Source organism: Aythya fuligula, chromosome 21 (genome assembly GCF_009819795.1).
Source record: "Aythya fuligula isolate bAytFul2 chromosome 21, bAytFul2.pri, whole genome shotgun sequence".
In the NCBI taxonomy this organism is placed as follows: domain Eukaryota; kingdom Metazoa; phylum Chordata; class Aves; order Anseriformes; family Anatidae; genus Aythya; species Aythya fuligula.
This window is the reverse complement of record NC_045579.1, coordinates 3523345-3539637: the sequence shown is the minus strand read 5'-3', so window position 1 is coordinate 3539637 and position 16293 is coordinate 3523345. Positions and strand designations below refer to the sequence as shown.

The 16293-nt window shown below is 43.1% G+C and overlaps 1 protein-coding gene across 1 annotated transcript; it reads right to left on the bottom strand.

The window, feature by feature from the left end:
- Positions 1 to 921: 921 nt before the first annotated feature.
- MASP2 (mannan binding lectin serine peptidase 2) lies at positions 922 to 15998 on the bottom strand. The gene is made up of 11 exons (XM_032201681.1): positions 15994 to 15998; positions 15498 to 15717; positions 13413 to 13590; positions 13032 to 13163; positions 6909 to 7105; positions 6201 to 6348; positions 5528 to 5646; positions 4372 to 4450; positions 3530 to 3667; positions 2984 to 3058; positions 922 to 1697 (listed from the first exon to the last, which is right to left on the bottom strand). Exons 1-11 carry the CDS (start codon positions 15996 to 15998, stop codon positions 922 to 924), a joined length of 2067 nt encoding a protein of 688 aa, XP_032057572.1.
- Between the last annotated feature and the right edge of the window lie 295 nt (positions 15999 to 16293).

Sequence of the window (16293 nt, the reverse complement as noted above, 5' to 3'; positions counted from 1 at the left end):
ATATTTTCTAACTGCTTTGCAAACTCTAGTATTTATAAGTGAGTAAATAAAATGCTATTGCTATTATATTGAAGTGTTTGGAGTCTTTTTTTTAAAGAGATTTAATTTTCAGTATTTCACTTTCTATGATAATATAACTAACAAAAGAATGTGATATAAAAGAAACAGGAATTTTAGATGAGTGTAAGGGGATATGCCATTTGGGCACACTTAGTAAAAGAGTTACTGTAGACAATGTGTAACTGCTTCCAGTTAGTTCTGACAACCTTGTCAGCTGATGCTGTACTGAAATTCTATGTTCAAAGGTGAAAGCTATGTTCAGAGAAACAGGTTTTGCAGCTGCCAACAGGAAGCCCTTTAAGGCAAGAGTTGCACAGCTGTACCTATGCTTAATACAGCAGTTACTTACAGAGCCGGTGGGGTCTCTCTGAAGCAGAGAGCACTATACATGTGCTCTCCAACTCGGGGGCTGCTGGTACTACTGGCATCCTTCAACTACCTCTATACGCTAGGGGATGGTTTAAAATACCTTGATGCTCCGCATCCTGTCAGTGGACGGGTGTTCATTCAAATGCTAGCTGGTAATGCTGCAGTCCTACAAGAATCCACAATGCTATTTGAAAGAAAACAAAATTATTTTGTTAACTGTATTTTTAAAGAGCAACACAAGTCTTAAGTTTCTTGAAATTACAAAACTGTCATAGACTAAAGATCTTTTAACAGCCCCTAAGAAAATACAAAGATGAAAATTGTTTGGATACTCAAGCACTTGTTTTTATATTATATGTAAACAACAGTTAACTCAATAACAAAGTTAAACATTTAAAGATGTAGTGGTGCTTTTCAAGTACATAAATATTCTAGCTAGTAATGTAACCCAAGTAACAGTGAAGAGCTGGTGTAACTTCACTTAACTGACAATTAAGAATTATTTGAAATGATGCTTTCAATCCAAGGGATATAATTGGTTACTCTTGTATAGACCCCATACTGCCCTGAAACAGCACAGTCTAAAGCCCAGGACACAATGCCAACAACAAACCATTTTTTGGTCTGAGCATCTAAGAACACCAGTGGTCCTCCACTGTCCCCACTACATGCATCTCTGCCCCCTCCCTCAGCTCCAGCACACAGCATGTTTTCTGTTACCATGAGAGGTTTTCCATTAAATGATTTATTTGCATATGCATCTGTACACTCTTTCTGACTGATAACTATCAACTCGGTGTACAGCAGTACAACGGAAGAGCTCCTCGTCTCAGTCTTTCCCCAACCCGATACAGCTACCATATAATTTGCTTTCATTTGAAATCTTTCTTCTTTTCCTGGTAAACAAATGGGTGTGATATTGGTACTGATGGGGACTTTATGTTTCAGTTTAATCAAGGCAATATCATTATCAAAATTAACAGGATCATTTTTGTAACCTTCATGAATAAAAATTTTTTCTGCCCAGGCTTCTTCATAGTGATCTGAACGTTTGTTCAAAATCCCAAGTTTAATCCTCAAATCTGAGGGGTTTCTCTGTTCAACTACAACGTGAGCAGCTGTTAAAACCCAGCTGTCGTACAGAAGCGAACCACCTCCTAAACCTCCATGCTCAGTAATTAACATCACTTGCCAAGGAAATTCTCCAGGCTTGGCTCTCCTTCCTCCATATATACGTTCCACAGTTCCACTTCTCCGCACTCCACAAACTGCAAAAACAAAGAATGCAGCAATAAACGTTAACATTTAAAGATGTGGACATTGATTCATTATGCTGGTATGGGTAAAATTAAGTTAATGATTCTAGATGTAATTCCTAGATTATTCTGAATAGTAAAATTGCTTCCAAATGAATGTTTGATTTAGCATACAATTTTCATTAGTCAGTAGAACATACAGCCTTTGGAAAAGTTCTATAATCAAGACAGACAGTTTTGCTTAAGAATTTGGGCGTAGAGATCTCGATGCATTTGTTCTAAATGTAAATTAAGGTAATTGGAATATATGGACATTCTAATCTAAAAGATAAGAACAATTAGGCTTTTATATTGCAAAATGTTTCTCCCAAAACTCATTTTTGTATCTTGAGTAATTTTACAGAGTAACTAATTTAGCAGTTTGAGCATCTAAAAACAAAACAAACAAAACATATTCTGCATTAAGGGTATTCAGTGGCTTTTTCCCCCTCTCAAATAATTCTGGAGACTGGTTCAATTTTCCTGTCAGAAACAATTCCAAGCAATTGAAAAACAAGAATTTATTTAGTTATGAAACTGCAATCTTCAGAATGGAACTGGAGTAAATGGTTCAGCTTTTTACTCTCTTCAAGGGGAACTGAACTACAGAGTTTCTGGCATTAATCTCCAATACCAGCAGAAGTAGAGAACCTCTGGTAAGACCAATATTTGTTAAAAACAGTGAACAATTTAACAGGAAAATATAAGTTTGGTATGGATAACTATGAGGAGTGCCAGTCACACTATGTCATTATTGGAACAGTTTTAGTTTATTGTTCCTCCCTGCTGAAGGAGCTATTACTGCACTTGCCGTTTTGGAAAATCATAGTAACATAAAGATGGTCGTCTGATTTTTAAAATGAACATTCTAAAATAAAGTGCCTCATCAACTTAAAGGTACTTAAACTATAAGATATGTGTGTTATGACATCTATTACTTAGCTGGGTACATAAACAATGGAAAAGCTTAGCTGAGTAACTTCATTAGAGCCCAGCATCTGTAGGTCACTAGGCTAGAGGTTAGGAGTTTAGGATAGAGTTTAGCCTCTTCACAAGAATTTTTGAGTTCCAACATGATGCACTTAAGACATGTTATATCAAAAACAAGCTGCTTCCTTCAGCATAGACCTATGTAGAGTCTACCTCGCGTCCCTGTAACAAAGCATGACTGTGTACCAACAGCAGTAAGTGCTAGCTGACAGCTTTATGATTCTTCTGCAACTGCTAATTCCAACAATGGTAATACATCCCTGCATTACCTGGTTCACAGACAGGCAGTGTTATTTCTCCTTTGGAGTTCTTCCAGAATCCGTCGTCACTGCATATATATTTACCTGCATCTCAGAGAAAACAAAACCAAGTGCATAAAATAGCTGGGCATAGTTCTCAAGCAATTCAGAAGTGTCGGACAATGGCTGCAGAATGTCATCGTGTTTTAGGGCTCCTTCATGTTTACTGCACTCATCAGAAAGTGACTATAGCACGTACTTCCCCTCTGGCTGTTGTCAGGATCTAATACTCCTGAAGCCTTCACTACCACGCAAGCACGTAATGCCACTAACTGGGGAATGATAAAAATGTGTTAAGCTCCCAACTGTTACTGAATTGAGCCCACCTGGGGACATTGCAGTACTCTTACGTACAAGTCCTTAAAGAGACAAATAACATTTCCCAAAGTTTTCAGCCTTTGCACCATGTTTTGGAAAGGTCCTGCTGACTTTCACAGGTATGTCTATGTAAGTCAGTGTTCCCTCTTCATACCAAGAGAACCAGGAACCATTTTCAAGCTGGTGTTTATGACCTACCGTTACTGTTAGCCTTCATGACATAGAAGGGGGTTTCACAGTGGTACTGAATTTCAGCATTGTAGGTGGTCTTCTCAGGCCCCGTAAGGTATGTGAAGGCACCATTGTCCATCTCCTCAGGCTGACCACAGTCAACAACTAAAGCAATTCAAAAACGTATGTATTAAAACAAAAACAAACAAGCAAACAAAAAACAACAAAAGCTAGTCGGCTCAACGTCAACCTAACCAAGCAGGATTTCAACATTTCATTCAGGAAAAGGCCTCTTTCTTCAAGGTATCCAAGAACAGAAATCCTGGTGAAGATTATGTGCTCAGAATTAGGCAGGAAGACAGACATTAATAACACCATGGTTGAGTACTAGGAGCTGTAAAGGTTTTGGTAGAGGCTGTGGTTTTCTCAGAAAATCTGCAACCCCGTGTATGAGACAAGCTGTGACTGCGCAGCTCTCACAACATACAACATACACAGAGGAAACTAATGCATCTACTACGGAACACGTACTAACTAAAATAAAGATAAATCTCTATGAGTACAAGTACTTTAGTTGTTTTTCTCCAATGATAATTCTTAAAATTGATGTTGTTATATAAAATTGCTGGAAGATGGTGCAGGTATTTCAAAGGACCATCGTATTTATTTATTTTGAAATAACCACCATTATTTTTCAGAGATTTTAAAGAATGGTAGAAATTGAAACATCATCTAACTTACAAATCCAAAATGCACTTGGACAAGAAAGGAACAGTTACCAAGCAGAAGAAACGTATTTCTTCTGTTATTTCTTATAACCAATATTTACACAGAAATTTTCCAATTCACAAATATTAGCACTGACTTACTGATGCACTTTGCCATTGGTTTGTTCCAAGAAGCATTCTTTTGGCATTCCGCTATAAAAGACATCACAACATTTTCATTCTCCAAGAAGCGTGAATGGAAATAAAAGGTCGTATTACTTTCACATCAAATTAACAGTGTTAATTAGAGAAAAAAACAGCACCAGTTACACATTTCTTTGCTCACTCATAAGGCAAAAACACAGTAACTAGATTTTTATTTGCTTAAAACATCTTTACAACTGCTCTGCTGCACTACTTTCTGAATGAGAAAAGTAAGTCATTCCTACACCAACCTCATTAATCTCTTCAATGTGCTAATAAAGCCCATAGCGGATGGCTGTTAATGAGAGGGACAGTTACCCTATCTAGAAATTTGAGGCTAATTTGCATTTGCTGTAGGTAGCAGTTCTACCACTTAGAGCTGCCTTGTCTCCAGTAATGACAGCACACAGAACCAGTCAGCGCATTTCAAGGACAATACGGACCACAGCCTGTGTTTATCTATTTCCACACACATCCATATTTCTTATCCATTTCCTGATGAACACTAACTGGCGTATCAGTTTAGCTGTGTTCTCTTTCTACATAAACAGTAAATTTGTAGAACTACCAAACCAGACAGATTATAAAATAATTGTTGAAATAAGTCCGTGTGCTTCCCTGAAAACACAGCCACTTAACTGTGATTGTAAAATTTTGCTGTACGCATACACAGCCTAAAGCATCTTCCAAAACTGCCTGCTGGGAAGCACAATGCTATTAAGAACCAAGTGTGAAATGCTGCATTCAGCAGAAATGACCAAGTATCCTAGTTTTAACTTCCCTGGAGAGATGAAATAACAAATGAAAGACAACAAGAAATTCTCACTGCGCTGCTCTCATGAAATCTTTTGTAAAATCACTCTATTCTTCCAACGTAATTAGATGCAAATCTCTAAGCAGCAGTGTTCAATCAACATCAGCAAACATGCACACAGGCAAACACGGAGACACAGGTCTTTGGGGATGATGTCAAAGACAGGGCAATTGCTGACAAATTCAGTGTACTGAGTATGCCTCATAACTGTAGTATGTGAGCACCAGAAATTGTTAATGAGAAAAGGTTTAACCCCTAAGAAATCACGTCCAATAGGGCTGACTGCCGCGGTTCACCTACTTCAAGCAGCACGTATCCGACGTCACAAGAGAGAGCATAGCGGTCGCCCTGAGTGTACTGCGCTTGCACTGGTGCTATGTGACCATGAGGTGGTGCTTCAGGACTGGGGCATGGCAAACCTGCAGAGAACCAGAGCACACAGTATTCCCCTTAAAGTGGTTTTGCTATTTACCGCTCAAGGCCCTTGGGGAGGGCGTGGGGACGATGCCAACGCTCTCTCTGCTCTTTCTCTGCGCTGTTTCTCTCACACAGACAGATTTAAAATTACTGAGAACAGAGAAAAAAAATGTGAACTGACCGTGATGTTCTCACATCAAAAGTGTGCAGCAACCTGTCCAGAGGCAGGCTATGCAGACAGGGTTGGCCCAGTACGTGTTGCCTACACACACATCTCTTAACTTTTAATCGATTGGGAAGCTTATTCCTTAAAATAAAATCATATGCCTAAACTAGAGGTTAACTGTAAGGCCAGCAGGAATTCTGGGATTCTCTTAAAACTTTACTTCAGAAGTAAACTACTTAGTGGATACATTGTTCAATAGATACACTACCAAAAACTAAGTATGAAACTACTGCTTCAAATCATGATTATTTAGGCACTATTCATGCCTTTCCAGAATGAAGATCCCAAAGTAGTTGGGACTTGAGAACTACACAGAGGTCTCTTACCCACCTGCTGCCATGTACTTCATCTTCCATCCAGTGTGTGCTCCCGAGGCATCAGTTATGAAAGTTATATTCACAGCACTAGTTTGTGTCTCAATTTTTGCAGGCAAAGTCTTCCCACAGAATGGGCCAAATTGCTTTTTGGGTGTTTTAATCTAAAATGGAGAAGATAAACAAACTGGCTTTACTCCTTCCCCCATGAGGCTCATTGAAGAACAAAATGATTTTAATCCAATGACTCCCTGAACTTTACTAGCCCTTTCTTGCAAAGCACACAAAAGAAAGGCAGCTGGTTAGAGTGATGGCTCGCCACTCCAGTAACTCACAGAGGGCCTTTTCTCCAAACATCCTAAATGCTACAGAATTCCTGGGAAGTGATCATTGGATCCGTCTTATCAATAAGCAAACTGGATGGAAACGATTTATCTGAGTTCCCTGCCATCACTGGTCTGGGATGGGAGCAGAAGTTGTGATGATCCAAAATCTCTGAAGTCATCACAGACACGTGAGCTTGCATTTGTGTTTTGGGTGAATTTCCCAAAGGAGAAAGGTGCTGAGAGAACAGAACAACAAAACTGAAGGGATGAGAAGAAAAACGAATGAGGAGAGATACAGAGAGACAAAACTTGAAATGGACAGAGCAAGACACAGACTGAGGAAGATGGAGTAAAAGTGCTGGGCCTGTCTCACAAAGGCTGTGAGAGCCTCACCTTACCTTAAGGACGTCATAGGGGCACAGCACCTCTGGGTGTGTCTCCACATCAAAGGTCTCCACGAATTCCAGAGTGATCAGGAAGCCATCTTCTGCCTGGATGTTGTAGCTGCAGGTGCTGAGTGGGGGATAAGGTGCCGGATAGTCAGGGCTGGAGATTTCTCCAGTTCTTTCAGTAAAAAAATGGTTCTGACACAGGGCTAGAAAAAAAAAAAATAACAGAAAATCACAGATGCATTAACTCAGTCGAGCCATACTGAGGAACAGTTGTGGATCTTTTGATCTTTTCCTACTGTTGTCCCTTAGAGAAAGCTTCAGAACCATGGATTTAACTACCTATGAAGTGAAACAAGAGTTGCCCATTCCACCAGCAGGCATTTGTCACCACTGAGAAAGCTGCCCCCTCTCTGTTGGGGTAGGCCTCCATTATCCTGCACTCCTACCTTTGAAGCAGCGTGGGGAAGGACATCAGCAGGAGCACCACTTAGCCACAGGGCTGGTGGTCTGAAGTGTGCTGTCTGGAAGCTCATCAGAAACCTTCCAAGGTGTTAAATTTGTAGCTCCTCTGCTACACCAGAGTGTGCAGAGTGCTAGGATAGCTATCAGCTCCTCAATTCCAGAAGCCTCTGAATGCAGCTCTTTCTTTTTAATGCCTTTGTTGCCAGACATTTAGAATGTAATTGTATTCTCTGAGCAAAACCAGCTGTGCCTCTTGCTGACACAATTGGAGCCACAAATGCTCCCTGCTGAAGAGAAGCAAGAAGGAACAGCCACAAGTGCCCTGAGGATCTCTGCTTGTTGACAGCATCTGATCACTGTGAAGTGGTGCTTTGATCAGCTGGGAACAAAGGCTTTATGATGTGCTGCAAGAGCTGTATGAGCAATCCTTTAATTGATGAGGAATGCTGGACCGGCTGATAACACCGGCATATTTTTGCACCACTGTGATGCTGAATTAATTGTAAGAGGGAAATCGTTTGACTTTGAATCGTATCCTCAAATACACTGCGCTAACTTCCATCAACAAAAATGCCATTAGCCAGTCCTTATTTACAGATTATCATCTAAAATAGACCATGCAGTTTATGGTTGTAATTTTAATGGAAAAGGATTGAATTTTGAATGAGAAAATGAACGTGACTGTCCCTTAACTAATTGCGGATTTCATTAGCCAGGATTCTAAGCTCTTTTTACTTCAGAGAATGAAACCTGCTTCGACCCTATAATCTATGCAACAGCACTGCTTGCTGCTATAGGAAGTATTTGGTATGTTTTTACTTGGAAAAGAAAGCAGGAGCAGGTAGAAGGATTATCTTTTTGTTTTATGTTTGTGTGACTCTTAACACAACAATACCACAACACAAGTAATGATGCACTTGGGTACCCCTGTGTGTTTCTTTTAGCAGAAGCTGCAATTTTAGAACAATCTTTCTCTGTCATTCTTCCCAGAAAGTTATGAGCAACTGCTTTTATTTGACATAAACCTTTCCATCATCACAGTGACTGAGCATCTGTATGTGCTGTACTCTGAATTTATTGTCTTAGGTTTTCAAACACAATTCACAAAGACACAGAGAAAAACGGTCAACAAATACCTATAAAGGCCTATCCTGTGGAAACTGAGCAGTCTCCTAATTTTAAAATCCTGTTTGAAATGCCCCTCTTAATCCAAAGAAGCAGAGAAAGCTTAACTAATTCACATGGAGGTTCTGGCTGCCTCTGCATCTAGCCTAACAGCATACTGTTCTGCACCAGAAGAAATCAGTTGAGCTACAATGGGAATTAAATCTTTTCCTTTCATGCTGCACTTGTAGAGAATTATCAGCAAGTGGGTTTTTTTTCTTAATTGTTATTATCTCATTCTTCTCAGCTAAATGCACGTTTCTGTAATTCCACTGATTCTGCCTCAAACTACAGAGGCATTTCATGGCTATATGAGAATAAAGAATGTTTTCCAGCACACTCTGCCACGCTGCTGCAGGTGCTACTTACGATAACTGCCAGGGACACATAGAGTTCACTGCCTCTTCCCAGGTTTAAGGTACTGCTATAATACTTCTTCCCACCTGCTGCAAACCCAGGCTGAGAAACACCCCAAAACCCGAAAGCTACTTGATATTCAGCTCTAGCAGTCTACAGTTCACAGCTATGGCAGTGGAAAAAAAATCCGTGTCTCTTTTAAGAACTGAAATTTCCTCGCGTTGATAATATCTATTGCTGTTCTACAGCCCCGAAAGGAGTAGTCTGGAGGCAATTATAGGAAGAGATAAAATATAAATCCTTGAGTGCGTAAAAAGACTCAGTGTGAAGTCTTATCCTAAACATACAAACCACAACGTAATGAGTACTATCTTTACACCCCTAACTCCCCACTGAAATCATTAAGAAGGTAAAATCTGAAATCTGCTTCTAGTTCTGCATCAGAATCCCTTCCTATTACCTACAAAACCATTTTTGCCTGGGCATGGGATCTGTTGCGTAAAGAAGGAATACGCAGGTACAAGTAATAAGACCAGTGCACCATTAACACCCCAGTAAGTCAGAAAATGTTTTTTTTCACCTTGTTTTTGAGGACTAAAGAAGGGGAAAGATACAGACTAATAATTCTCCACTCTTTGTTTCATTTTTCTCCCTTAAATTCAGTTTACTGATTTTGATGGGAGATTTTCACAATATTGTTTGGAAAATTTTTAGTCATCACCAGTAAGCTCTCTTGACTCGAGTTCACATGAGCAGCCCAAACTAGCTGAACCAACAGAAGATACCCTCCCTGTACTAGTCCAAAGAAATTTGCAGCTTGAAGATGGAGAGGCTTGGACTTTACCTTTCATTTCTGATTTCCTGCATGTGGCTGCTGGGAGTTCCCTTTGTCAGGGCAATATTTTTTTTTTTCCGTAAGTCTGCAAGCAACAAAGTCATAAACTAGCCAGCACAAAAAGGATCAAATAATTTTTGAACATCTCCCAGAAGAAATGCTGTGCCTTGACTTCTCCGTCCAGGCTTTAAGGCTGTCCAGAGAGTACTCAATTATGCTCAGGTCATATTTTTATTAGAACCGCAGTGAGCTGTTTGCCAGAGGCTTGAACTCTGAAAAACGACCTGCTCAAAACTTGCAAGTCCATTGTCATTGGCTCATTAGGTCTCTAATGAAAAGTGGATCATAAATTGTGTCGCTGAGCCATGACAAAAACTCAAGCTGCTTTGATCACAAATTCACTGTGACCATAAAGCAGCCCTCTTGGCAATCACTTGCACAACCAGTCCACCACCAAGCCGTCCCCTGCAGCATCTACCCTCTGTGACACTTACTACGCATCTCCAGGTAAGTCAGGGCAGTGATGTTACCTCTCCTTTTGCAGGTGGACAGTCAAAGCCAGCACTGAGTGACTTGCTCGAGATCACACAGAAGCCTGAAAACGCAGCGACCCGAAACAAGTCAAGCGTCTCATCTCCAAGACTCTCAGTGCCTCCCATGCTCACCTGGGAAAGGGTTCCTCCCCATTTACTCCAGGCACTGAAGAGCAGAGCCGGGGGTTGGAAGCACTAAGCCTCATAAATGAGGATTAAAAGCACTCCTGCTAAATTGCAGAAATAAAGAAATGCTGATTGACTAATGATCCTTAATCCCTTGAGCTTTTTCAACAAAGCCTTGTTTTATCTTCCAGCAGTTCACCTTCAGCTGCTCAGCTCTGCCTTGTTAACCTCTTCCTTGCAATTATCATCCTGGTTCCGCCACAGAGAAGGGGAGCTGTACCCTCTGACAAAGAACCAAGCACAACAGTCCTCCAACATGCTGCAAGATGGTCCCTGCCCCAAAAGGGTACAGTGTAAAGGGACAACAAATTAATATGGATATGGAGTAGTAAGGGGCACCATGAGGGACTCAGACAGTTATCAACCAGTGCTGCAAACTGCACAGAAGAGCATTCCTTGTGCTGCATCTGCTTTGCAGGGGGCACTGTTGCTTTCCCTTGTATGAATGCAAGACACTGGTCCTCTCCTAAACTGCCCTGGTGACATTTTTATCACTTTACCAAACTCCTGGAACTCTGAGGCTTTGTTCACCAGACCAAATTTCAGCTATATGACTCAGTTCCCTTCAGGAGATACGGTCAGAGTCACCAAATTTGGATCCAGGAAAAAAAAAAATCAAACCTTTCCCAACAGTGGGCTCTGAATATAAATAGTTTCAATCTACAAGTCTGGGTGCAGACAAGAGCTTACCTAAAAGTAACAGTAGGGAACGCGTGTGCAGTTCTAATCTTTTTGTAGTTTGAGAACTCTGGAAGGTCAAGCAACAAGAGCTGGACAAGAAATTTCAAAAGGCTTCAGGCAGCTGTGATGCTCAGCTTCTCTCGTAAGAGCCCCTGCATTATCTAATTCATTCTTTCCCTACTGACACATGGGAAATGCAAGAGAATGAATGCCCCAGAGGATGCCATGAGGTTTCAACATGGAATGGCCTCTTTATTGGCTGCAGGAAGCAGGTCTGAAAGGCAAGGAAACGAGACATACAAGTCACCAAGCAAGAGAAGCCTGCGGCCCTTGGTCAGACTGCAACAGGCAGGGCATGGGGGAGGGCACAGCAGCTCTTCCCAGCACATCTGTCTCCATCTCTGCCTAAGCGAGGAGAAGCTTAATTATCTCACGCTGGAAAATAAAGGAGAGAAAAAAAGAGCCTGTCAATATCAGCCCACCCAGACAGGAACCAAAAATCAAAGGGGCAACTTTTGCCCTCGTGTCATGAAGGCAATGAAGACCTTTGCTTTCCAGCCCAGCCTGGGAGCTGGAATGGCTGCAGCACTTGCATCTGAAGGCCTCTGAAATGTGAACAAGTTCCAGCACATCGGCTGCACCACAATTCCCAACACACATGCCTCCACCCATCAGCAGTGCACGGTAGCCCAGCCCTTCTGTATTGTTGATACACTTCTGCTAAAAGCCATCACTTTAGGAAGGAGAGGCTGAACAACGGATAGGTCTGTTTTAATACAGCGGAGGTATGAGGAGTTTGAATCGAATCAAACCCAGGCAGCCATGGCTGGAGAGCGTTTGTAATGGGCTGTAGTTGGGAAGTAAAATGTCAAGGTTGCCATAAGCACTCTAAGCTACACCCAGCTCTGCATTTCAGCCCTAGGAAGCACAAAGACAAGCCCTGTCTTTGCTGCCACCTACGACATATTTTGTGAGCAGTTTTGTGCGCTGGTTCTCTCAGACAGGATTCAGCTCCAGGTGGGCAAAGCTGCACGCACCAAGGCTGAATGTGCTACCATGTGTAGGCACACGTTCCACTGCAGACAAAGTGAATCCAGAGGAGCTGATCGCTGTGCTGATTCAGACACTTCGCCGCCTGCCAGCAGATAAGCTTTCCCCAGTTGAGCACTGAACAGCACAGCCAGGCAGGAGTCAGCTAGGTACACCTCATGCTGTATGTCCTTCTGAAGAAGTGCTTTGTGCCTGGCCTTGCCTCTCATTTACTGAGTGGATGATTGTATCTGTTGTCAGTGATGGGTGGACTGTGCTGCTTCTCAGCCTGGGTCCCTCCAGGGACAGTAAGCAAACTCCTTCTCCATTAGACTTGGCAACTCGACTGTTAGTTTTTCCAACACATCCACAAATCAGGTCCAGAACACTCGGTATCTCAGTACCCAGACAGCACGATAAACTCGGGTGTTGCAGGGCTGGCTGCACTGACAGCCACGAGGCCTGGCAGTGTCTGCAGTGGGCAGCAGCAGATGACTTTCTTGCTTCCCCGTTCAACCTGCCTAAAGCTGAACAGGGGTGGATGCTGATTAAGGAGTAGCCAAAGCAAGTTACCTTCACACCACACCAGCCATTGGCTTCTCTTCTGGACCTGCCAACTGCCAGTGCACCAGTTTACTGCAACACAATACTGCTGGCCCTAACGGCTGCAATTAGCCCACAGCCACTCTGCAAAGCATGCTCTCTACTTACAGACGTGACTAAGCCCCTACACCTCCTTCCAGCTGCTCTAGGAGGAGCATCCCACAGGAGATGTTAAAAACAAAACCCAAAAAAGCAGCCTTGATCTTGATCCCAGTGCTGTACCTAAATTTAAGTGGATGTTGTAGCTAGGAAAGTCTCTCTTGATCTGCAAGGGCTCACCTGTGCACGTCCTCTTGTTTTCGTGCAGTGTGTAGCCGACCCGACAGCTGCAATAGTAGCCCCCCACGTAGTTGTGACAGTGATGATTGCAGAGGGGTTCACCATCAAACAGCTGTTTGCACTCATCGACATCTAATGGGCGAAACACAAAAGAATTAGACAACCAACACCTTCTAACAGCACTTGGTCTTGGTCTGAACCACTGCTTTTATGAGGGTGGCTTGCTTGTCTTTGGTGTCTGTGCCCTTCTGCTTCTGTCTCCATGCAGTGAGGCTGCCTTCTCTCACCTAACACCAGGAGCCAGAGTCTGTGAGAGCCCAGGGAAGCACCAACCCCACCACAGCTGGGTCTCTCCCAACACAAGAGGGGCTGGGCTCTTACCTTCAGCAGCATAGAAGGCCTCAAAGCCTGTGAATGGCTTCTCATTGGAGTAGTCGGACCGAAACACCACCGTGAGGGTGTTGTCAGTGGAGAGGTACGTCTTGTTGCCCGGAGCCTCCTCGGTGTCAGTGCTGTCCTTTCCACATAGTGTAGCCAAGGTCTTCCCACCAGAGCTCAGCTGCAAAACACAGACAGATCTACCAGGCGATCTCAGAGCTTTGCTCTTCCCAACCTGCTTGGACAGCATGAGTTTAATGGTGTGTGAGAAGTGCTTCAGGCCACTTCTAGACTTGGATGCTCTCAAAAGGTGCTTCTGGAGGTTAATCCAGATCCAGTGACACATAAGAGGATTTCCCCTATTCTCTGTGACTTAAGCCTATACTTTTATCTCCCTTTTTCTTTTCAAAGGCCCACACAAAGCTGAGGCCATCCCAGGCTGTCAGCACCAGGCTTTGCTTATTGTACATAATGCTCTTGTTAACTTTGAGCTCTCAGTGACAGTCAAATCTTTGTGTGTAGGAGACCTGACTGAGGCCAAAGCTAGAGATAACTGGGATAAAAAGGTTTCATACACTGACAAATTCAAATGTATAACAAAAGGTCTCTTTAAGCCAGTGACTCATGTGTTCTGTGATTCACTTATTACAGTTGCAGCTCCTCATTTATCTTCTTTTTAATACAAGATAAATGTTCTGATATATGGGGGTCATGTGGTCCCTGGTAGCGATAAAATCTGATTATTAAAATTATTAAAATCTGAAAATTTCTGATAGCCTGTAGTGCATACACTACAGGCTATCAGAAATGAGTACTCTGTCCTGCCCAAAGAAAATTGCAGGAAGAACACCACAGATGTGGGGAACGGGAGCAACCTGCCATCTAGAATCACAGAATCATTCAGGATGGAAAAGATCTCTAAGATCATCTAGTCCAACCTTTAACCTAGTGCTGACAAGTCCACCACTAAACCACGCTACTAAGCTCTCCATCAACACATTTATTGAAGACCTTCAGGGATGGTGACTCAACCACTTCCCTGGCAGCCTGTTCCAATGCCACACAACCCTTTCAGAAAGGAAATTTCTCCTAATATCCAACCTTAACTTCCCCTGGTGCCACTTGAGGCCATTTCCCCTTGTCTTATCACTTGGTGCTTGGGAAAAGAGACCGATCCCTACCTCACTACAACCTCCTTTAAGGTAATTGTGAAGTACAATAACGTCTCCCCTGAGTCTTTTCTCCAAGCTGAACAACCCCAGCTCCCTCAGCTGCTCCTCCTAAGACTTGTTCTGCAGACCCCTCACCAGCTTTATTGCCCTTCTTTAGACACAAAGAATATAAAACCATAGAAATGAGATCCTCCTAGACACAGCTGTCTGACCTGGTCCCATCCGATTCTGAAGCACTGTCAGGGCACTGGTTTTGCACGCTCCCTGTGCATACAGCTCCCTCTCTGATGTATATCAGGTCTACCCAAACAACAAAATGGGGCAGCGGTAGGATGACCTTAAATGAGCAGCCAGGTTTCCTAACTGCAGCACACGCTAGCACATGGAGTACAAACCTTTCAGGGACACTGCTCATCACCCAAACACTTCCCGAAGCCAGTATCTCTGTTTCTCTTCCCGAGGTTGTTTCTCACATTAGCTAGCAAAAGCACAATAGCGAGTGTTGCAAGTGCATGTTTGGACAAGCTGATATATCTTGTTTAGACTACCACTTACACTTCTATGTCTCCCATTATACGCTGGGTACAGTACTACATGTTAACGTAAAACATACACTGTAGCTCTGGAAAATGAAGCTCAAATGTTGTTCTGGGCAACATCTCAAACTTTTTGCTTCACAAAAGGGAAACATCAGAGTTTTCTGAGCATAACAAAATTAAGTTTCAAATGTTCCAACATGACAATCAGCCCTACTTCCTGGTCCCGTGGGCCTCAGCAAACACATCATTTACAAATCAGCTGAGCCTGAACTTCACTAGCATACTAGAACCAACTGTTTACAACAGTTATATTGGGTCTGCATGTGCCCAGGATCACACACAGACGGTTTTAAAGAGTGTACCTGACCTACACGTACCTTCACATAATCGTATTCACACAGGTAGGACAGCTCCAGGTTGAAGTGGGTGAAGTAGATGCGGATGGAATATCCCTTGGGGACGGTGATATTCCAGATTCTCTCCTTGTGATTGGGGTAGGTATTTGGAAAGTCAGGAGAGGTGATCCTCCCATACATTTTCTGCAGCACGATACTGCCGGTTACTCCACCGTAAAGCGCAGCTAGCAAGAGAAGCAGCCTGCCTCAAAGGAACAGAAACAAAAGGAGAAAGAGTGAGTGTCAGCTCATTACACCCCGACTGCCACGCATCCAAGCTGCTGATCTTGGTATCAGATCACTGATATCCCAGCGCTAGCTGAAACCTTCATGGCAGACACCCCTCTCACTTGACAGTGGCAGGAATCAGGAGGTACCAGCAGTCACACTGCAGATCACAATCATTCTCTTGCCTTGCAAGGCCTGCACAGAGCCAGGTGGCCAGGGGAGCTGGGAAGGTCCCTGTGACTGCACTCACCTCATCCTGTTGCTCTCCTGCCTGAGCCTGCTCTGCTCCGAGCCCTGGGGCAGGAACCTCTTCTGATGTATTTGCATTTGGGGGCGGATGTATTTATTGTGTGTGCTCTGCTGTGTTTGTCTGGATGTTGAACTCTGATGTTTATCTCCCTTCCACCCCCCTCCAGCCTGCTGAGTTCTGAGAAGAGCAATTGCTGAAAACCAGCCTTATTTCAGTGCATGAGGCCTCCGTCAATGACAGGCAGAGGCAGCCAGCAGAGGAACGGCAGGATTAGGAGTGCTGCTGGCTCCGGGAGGGAGT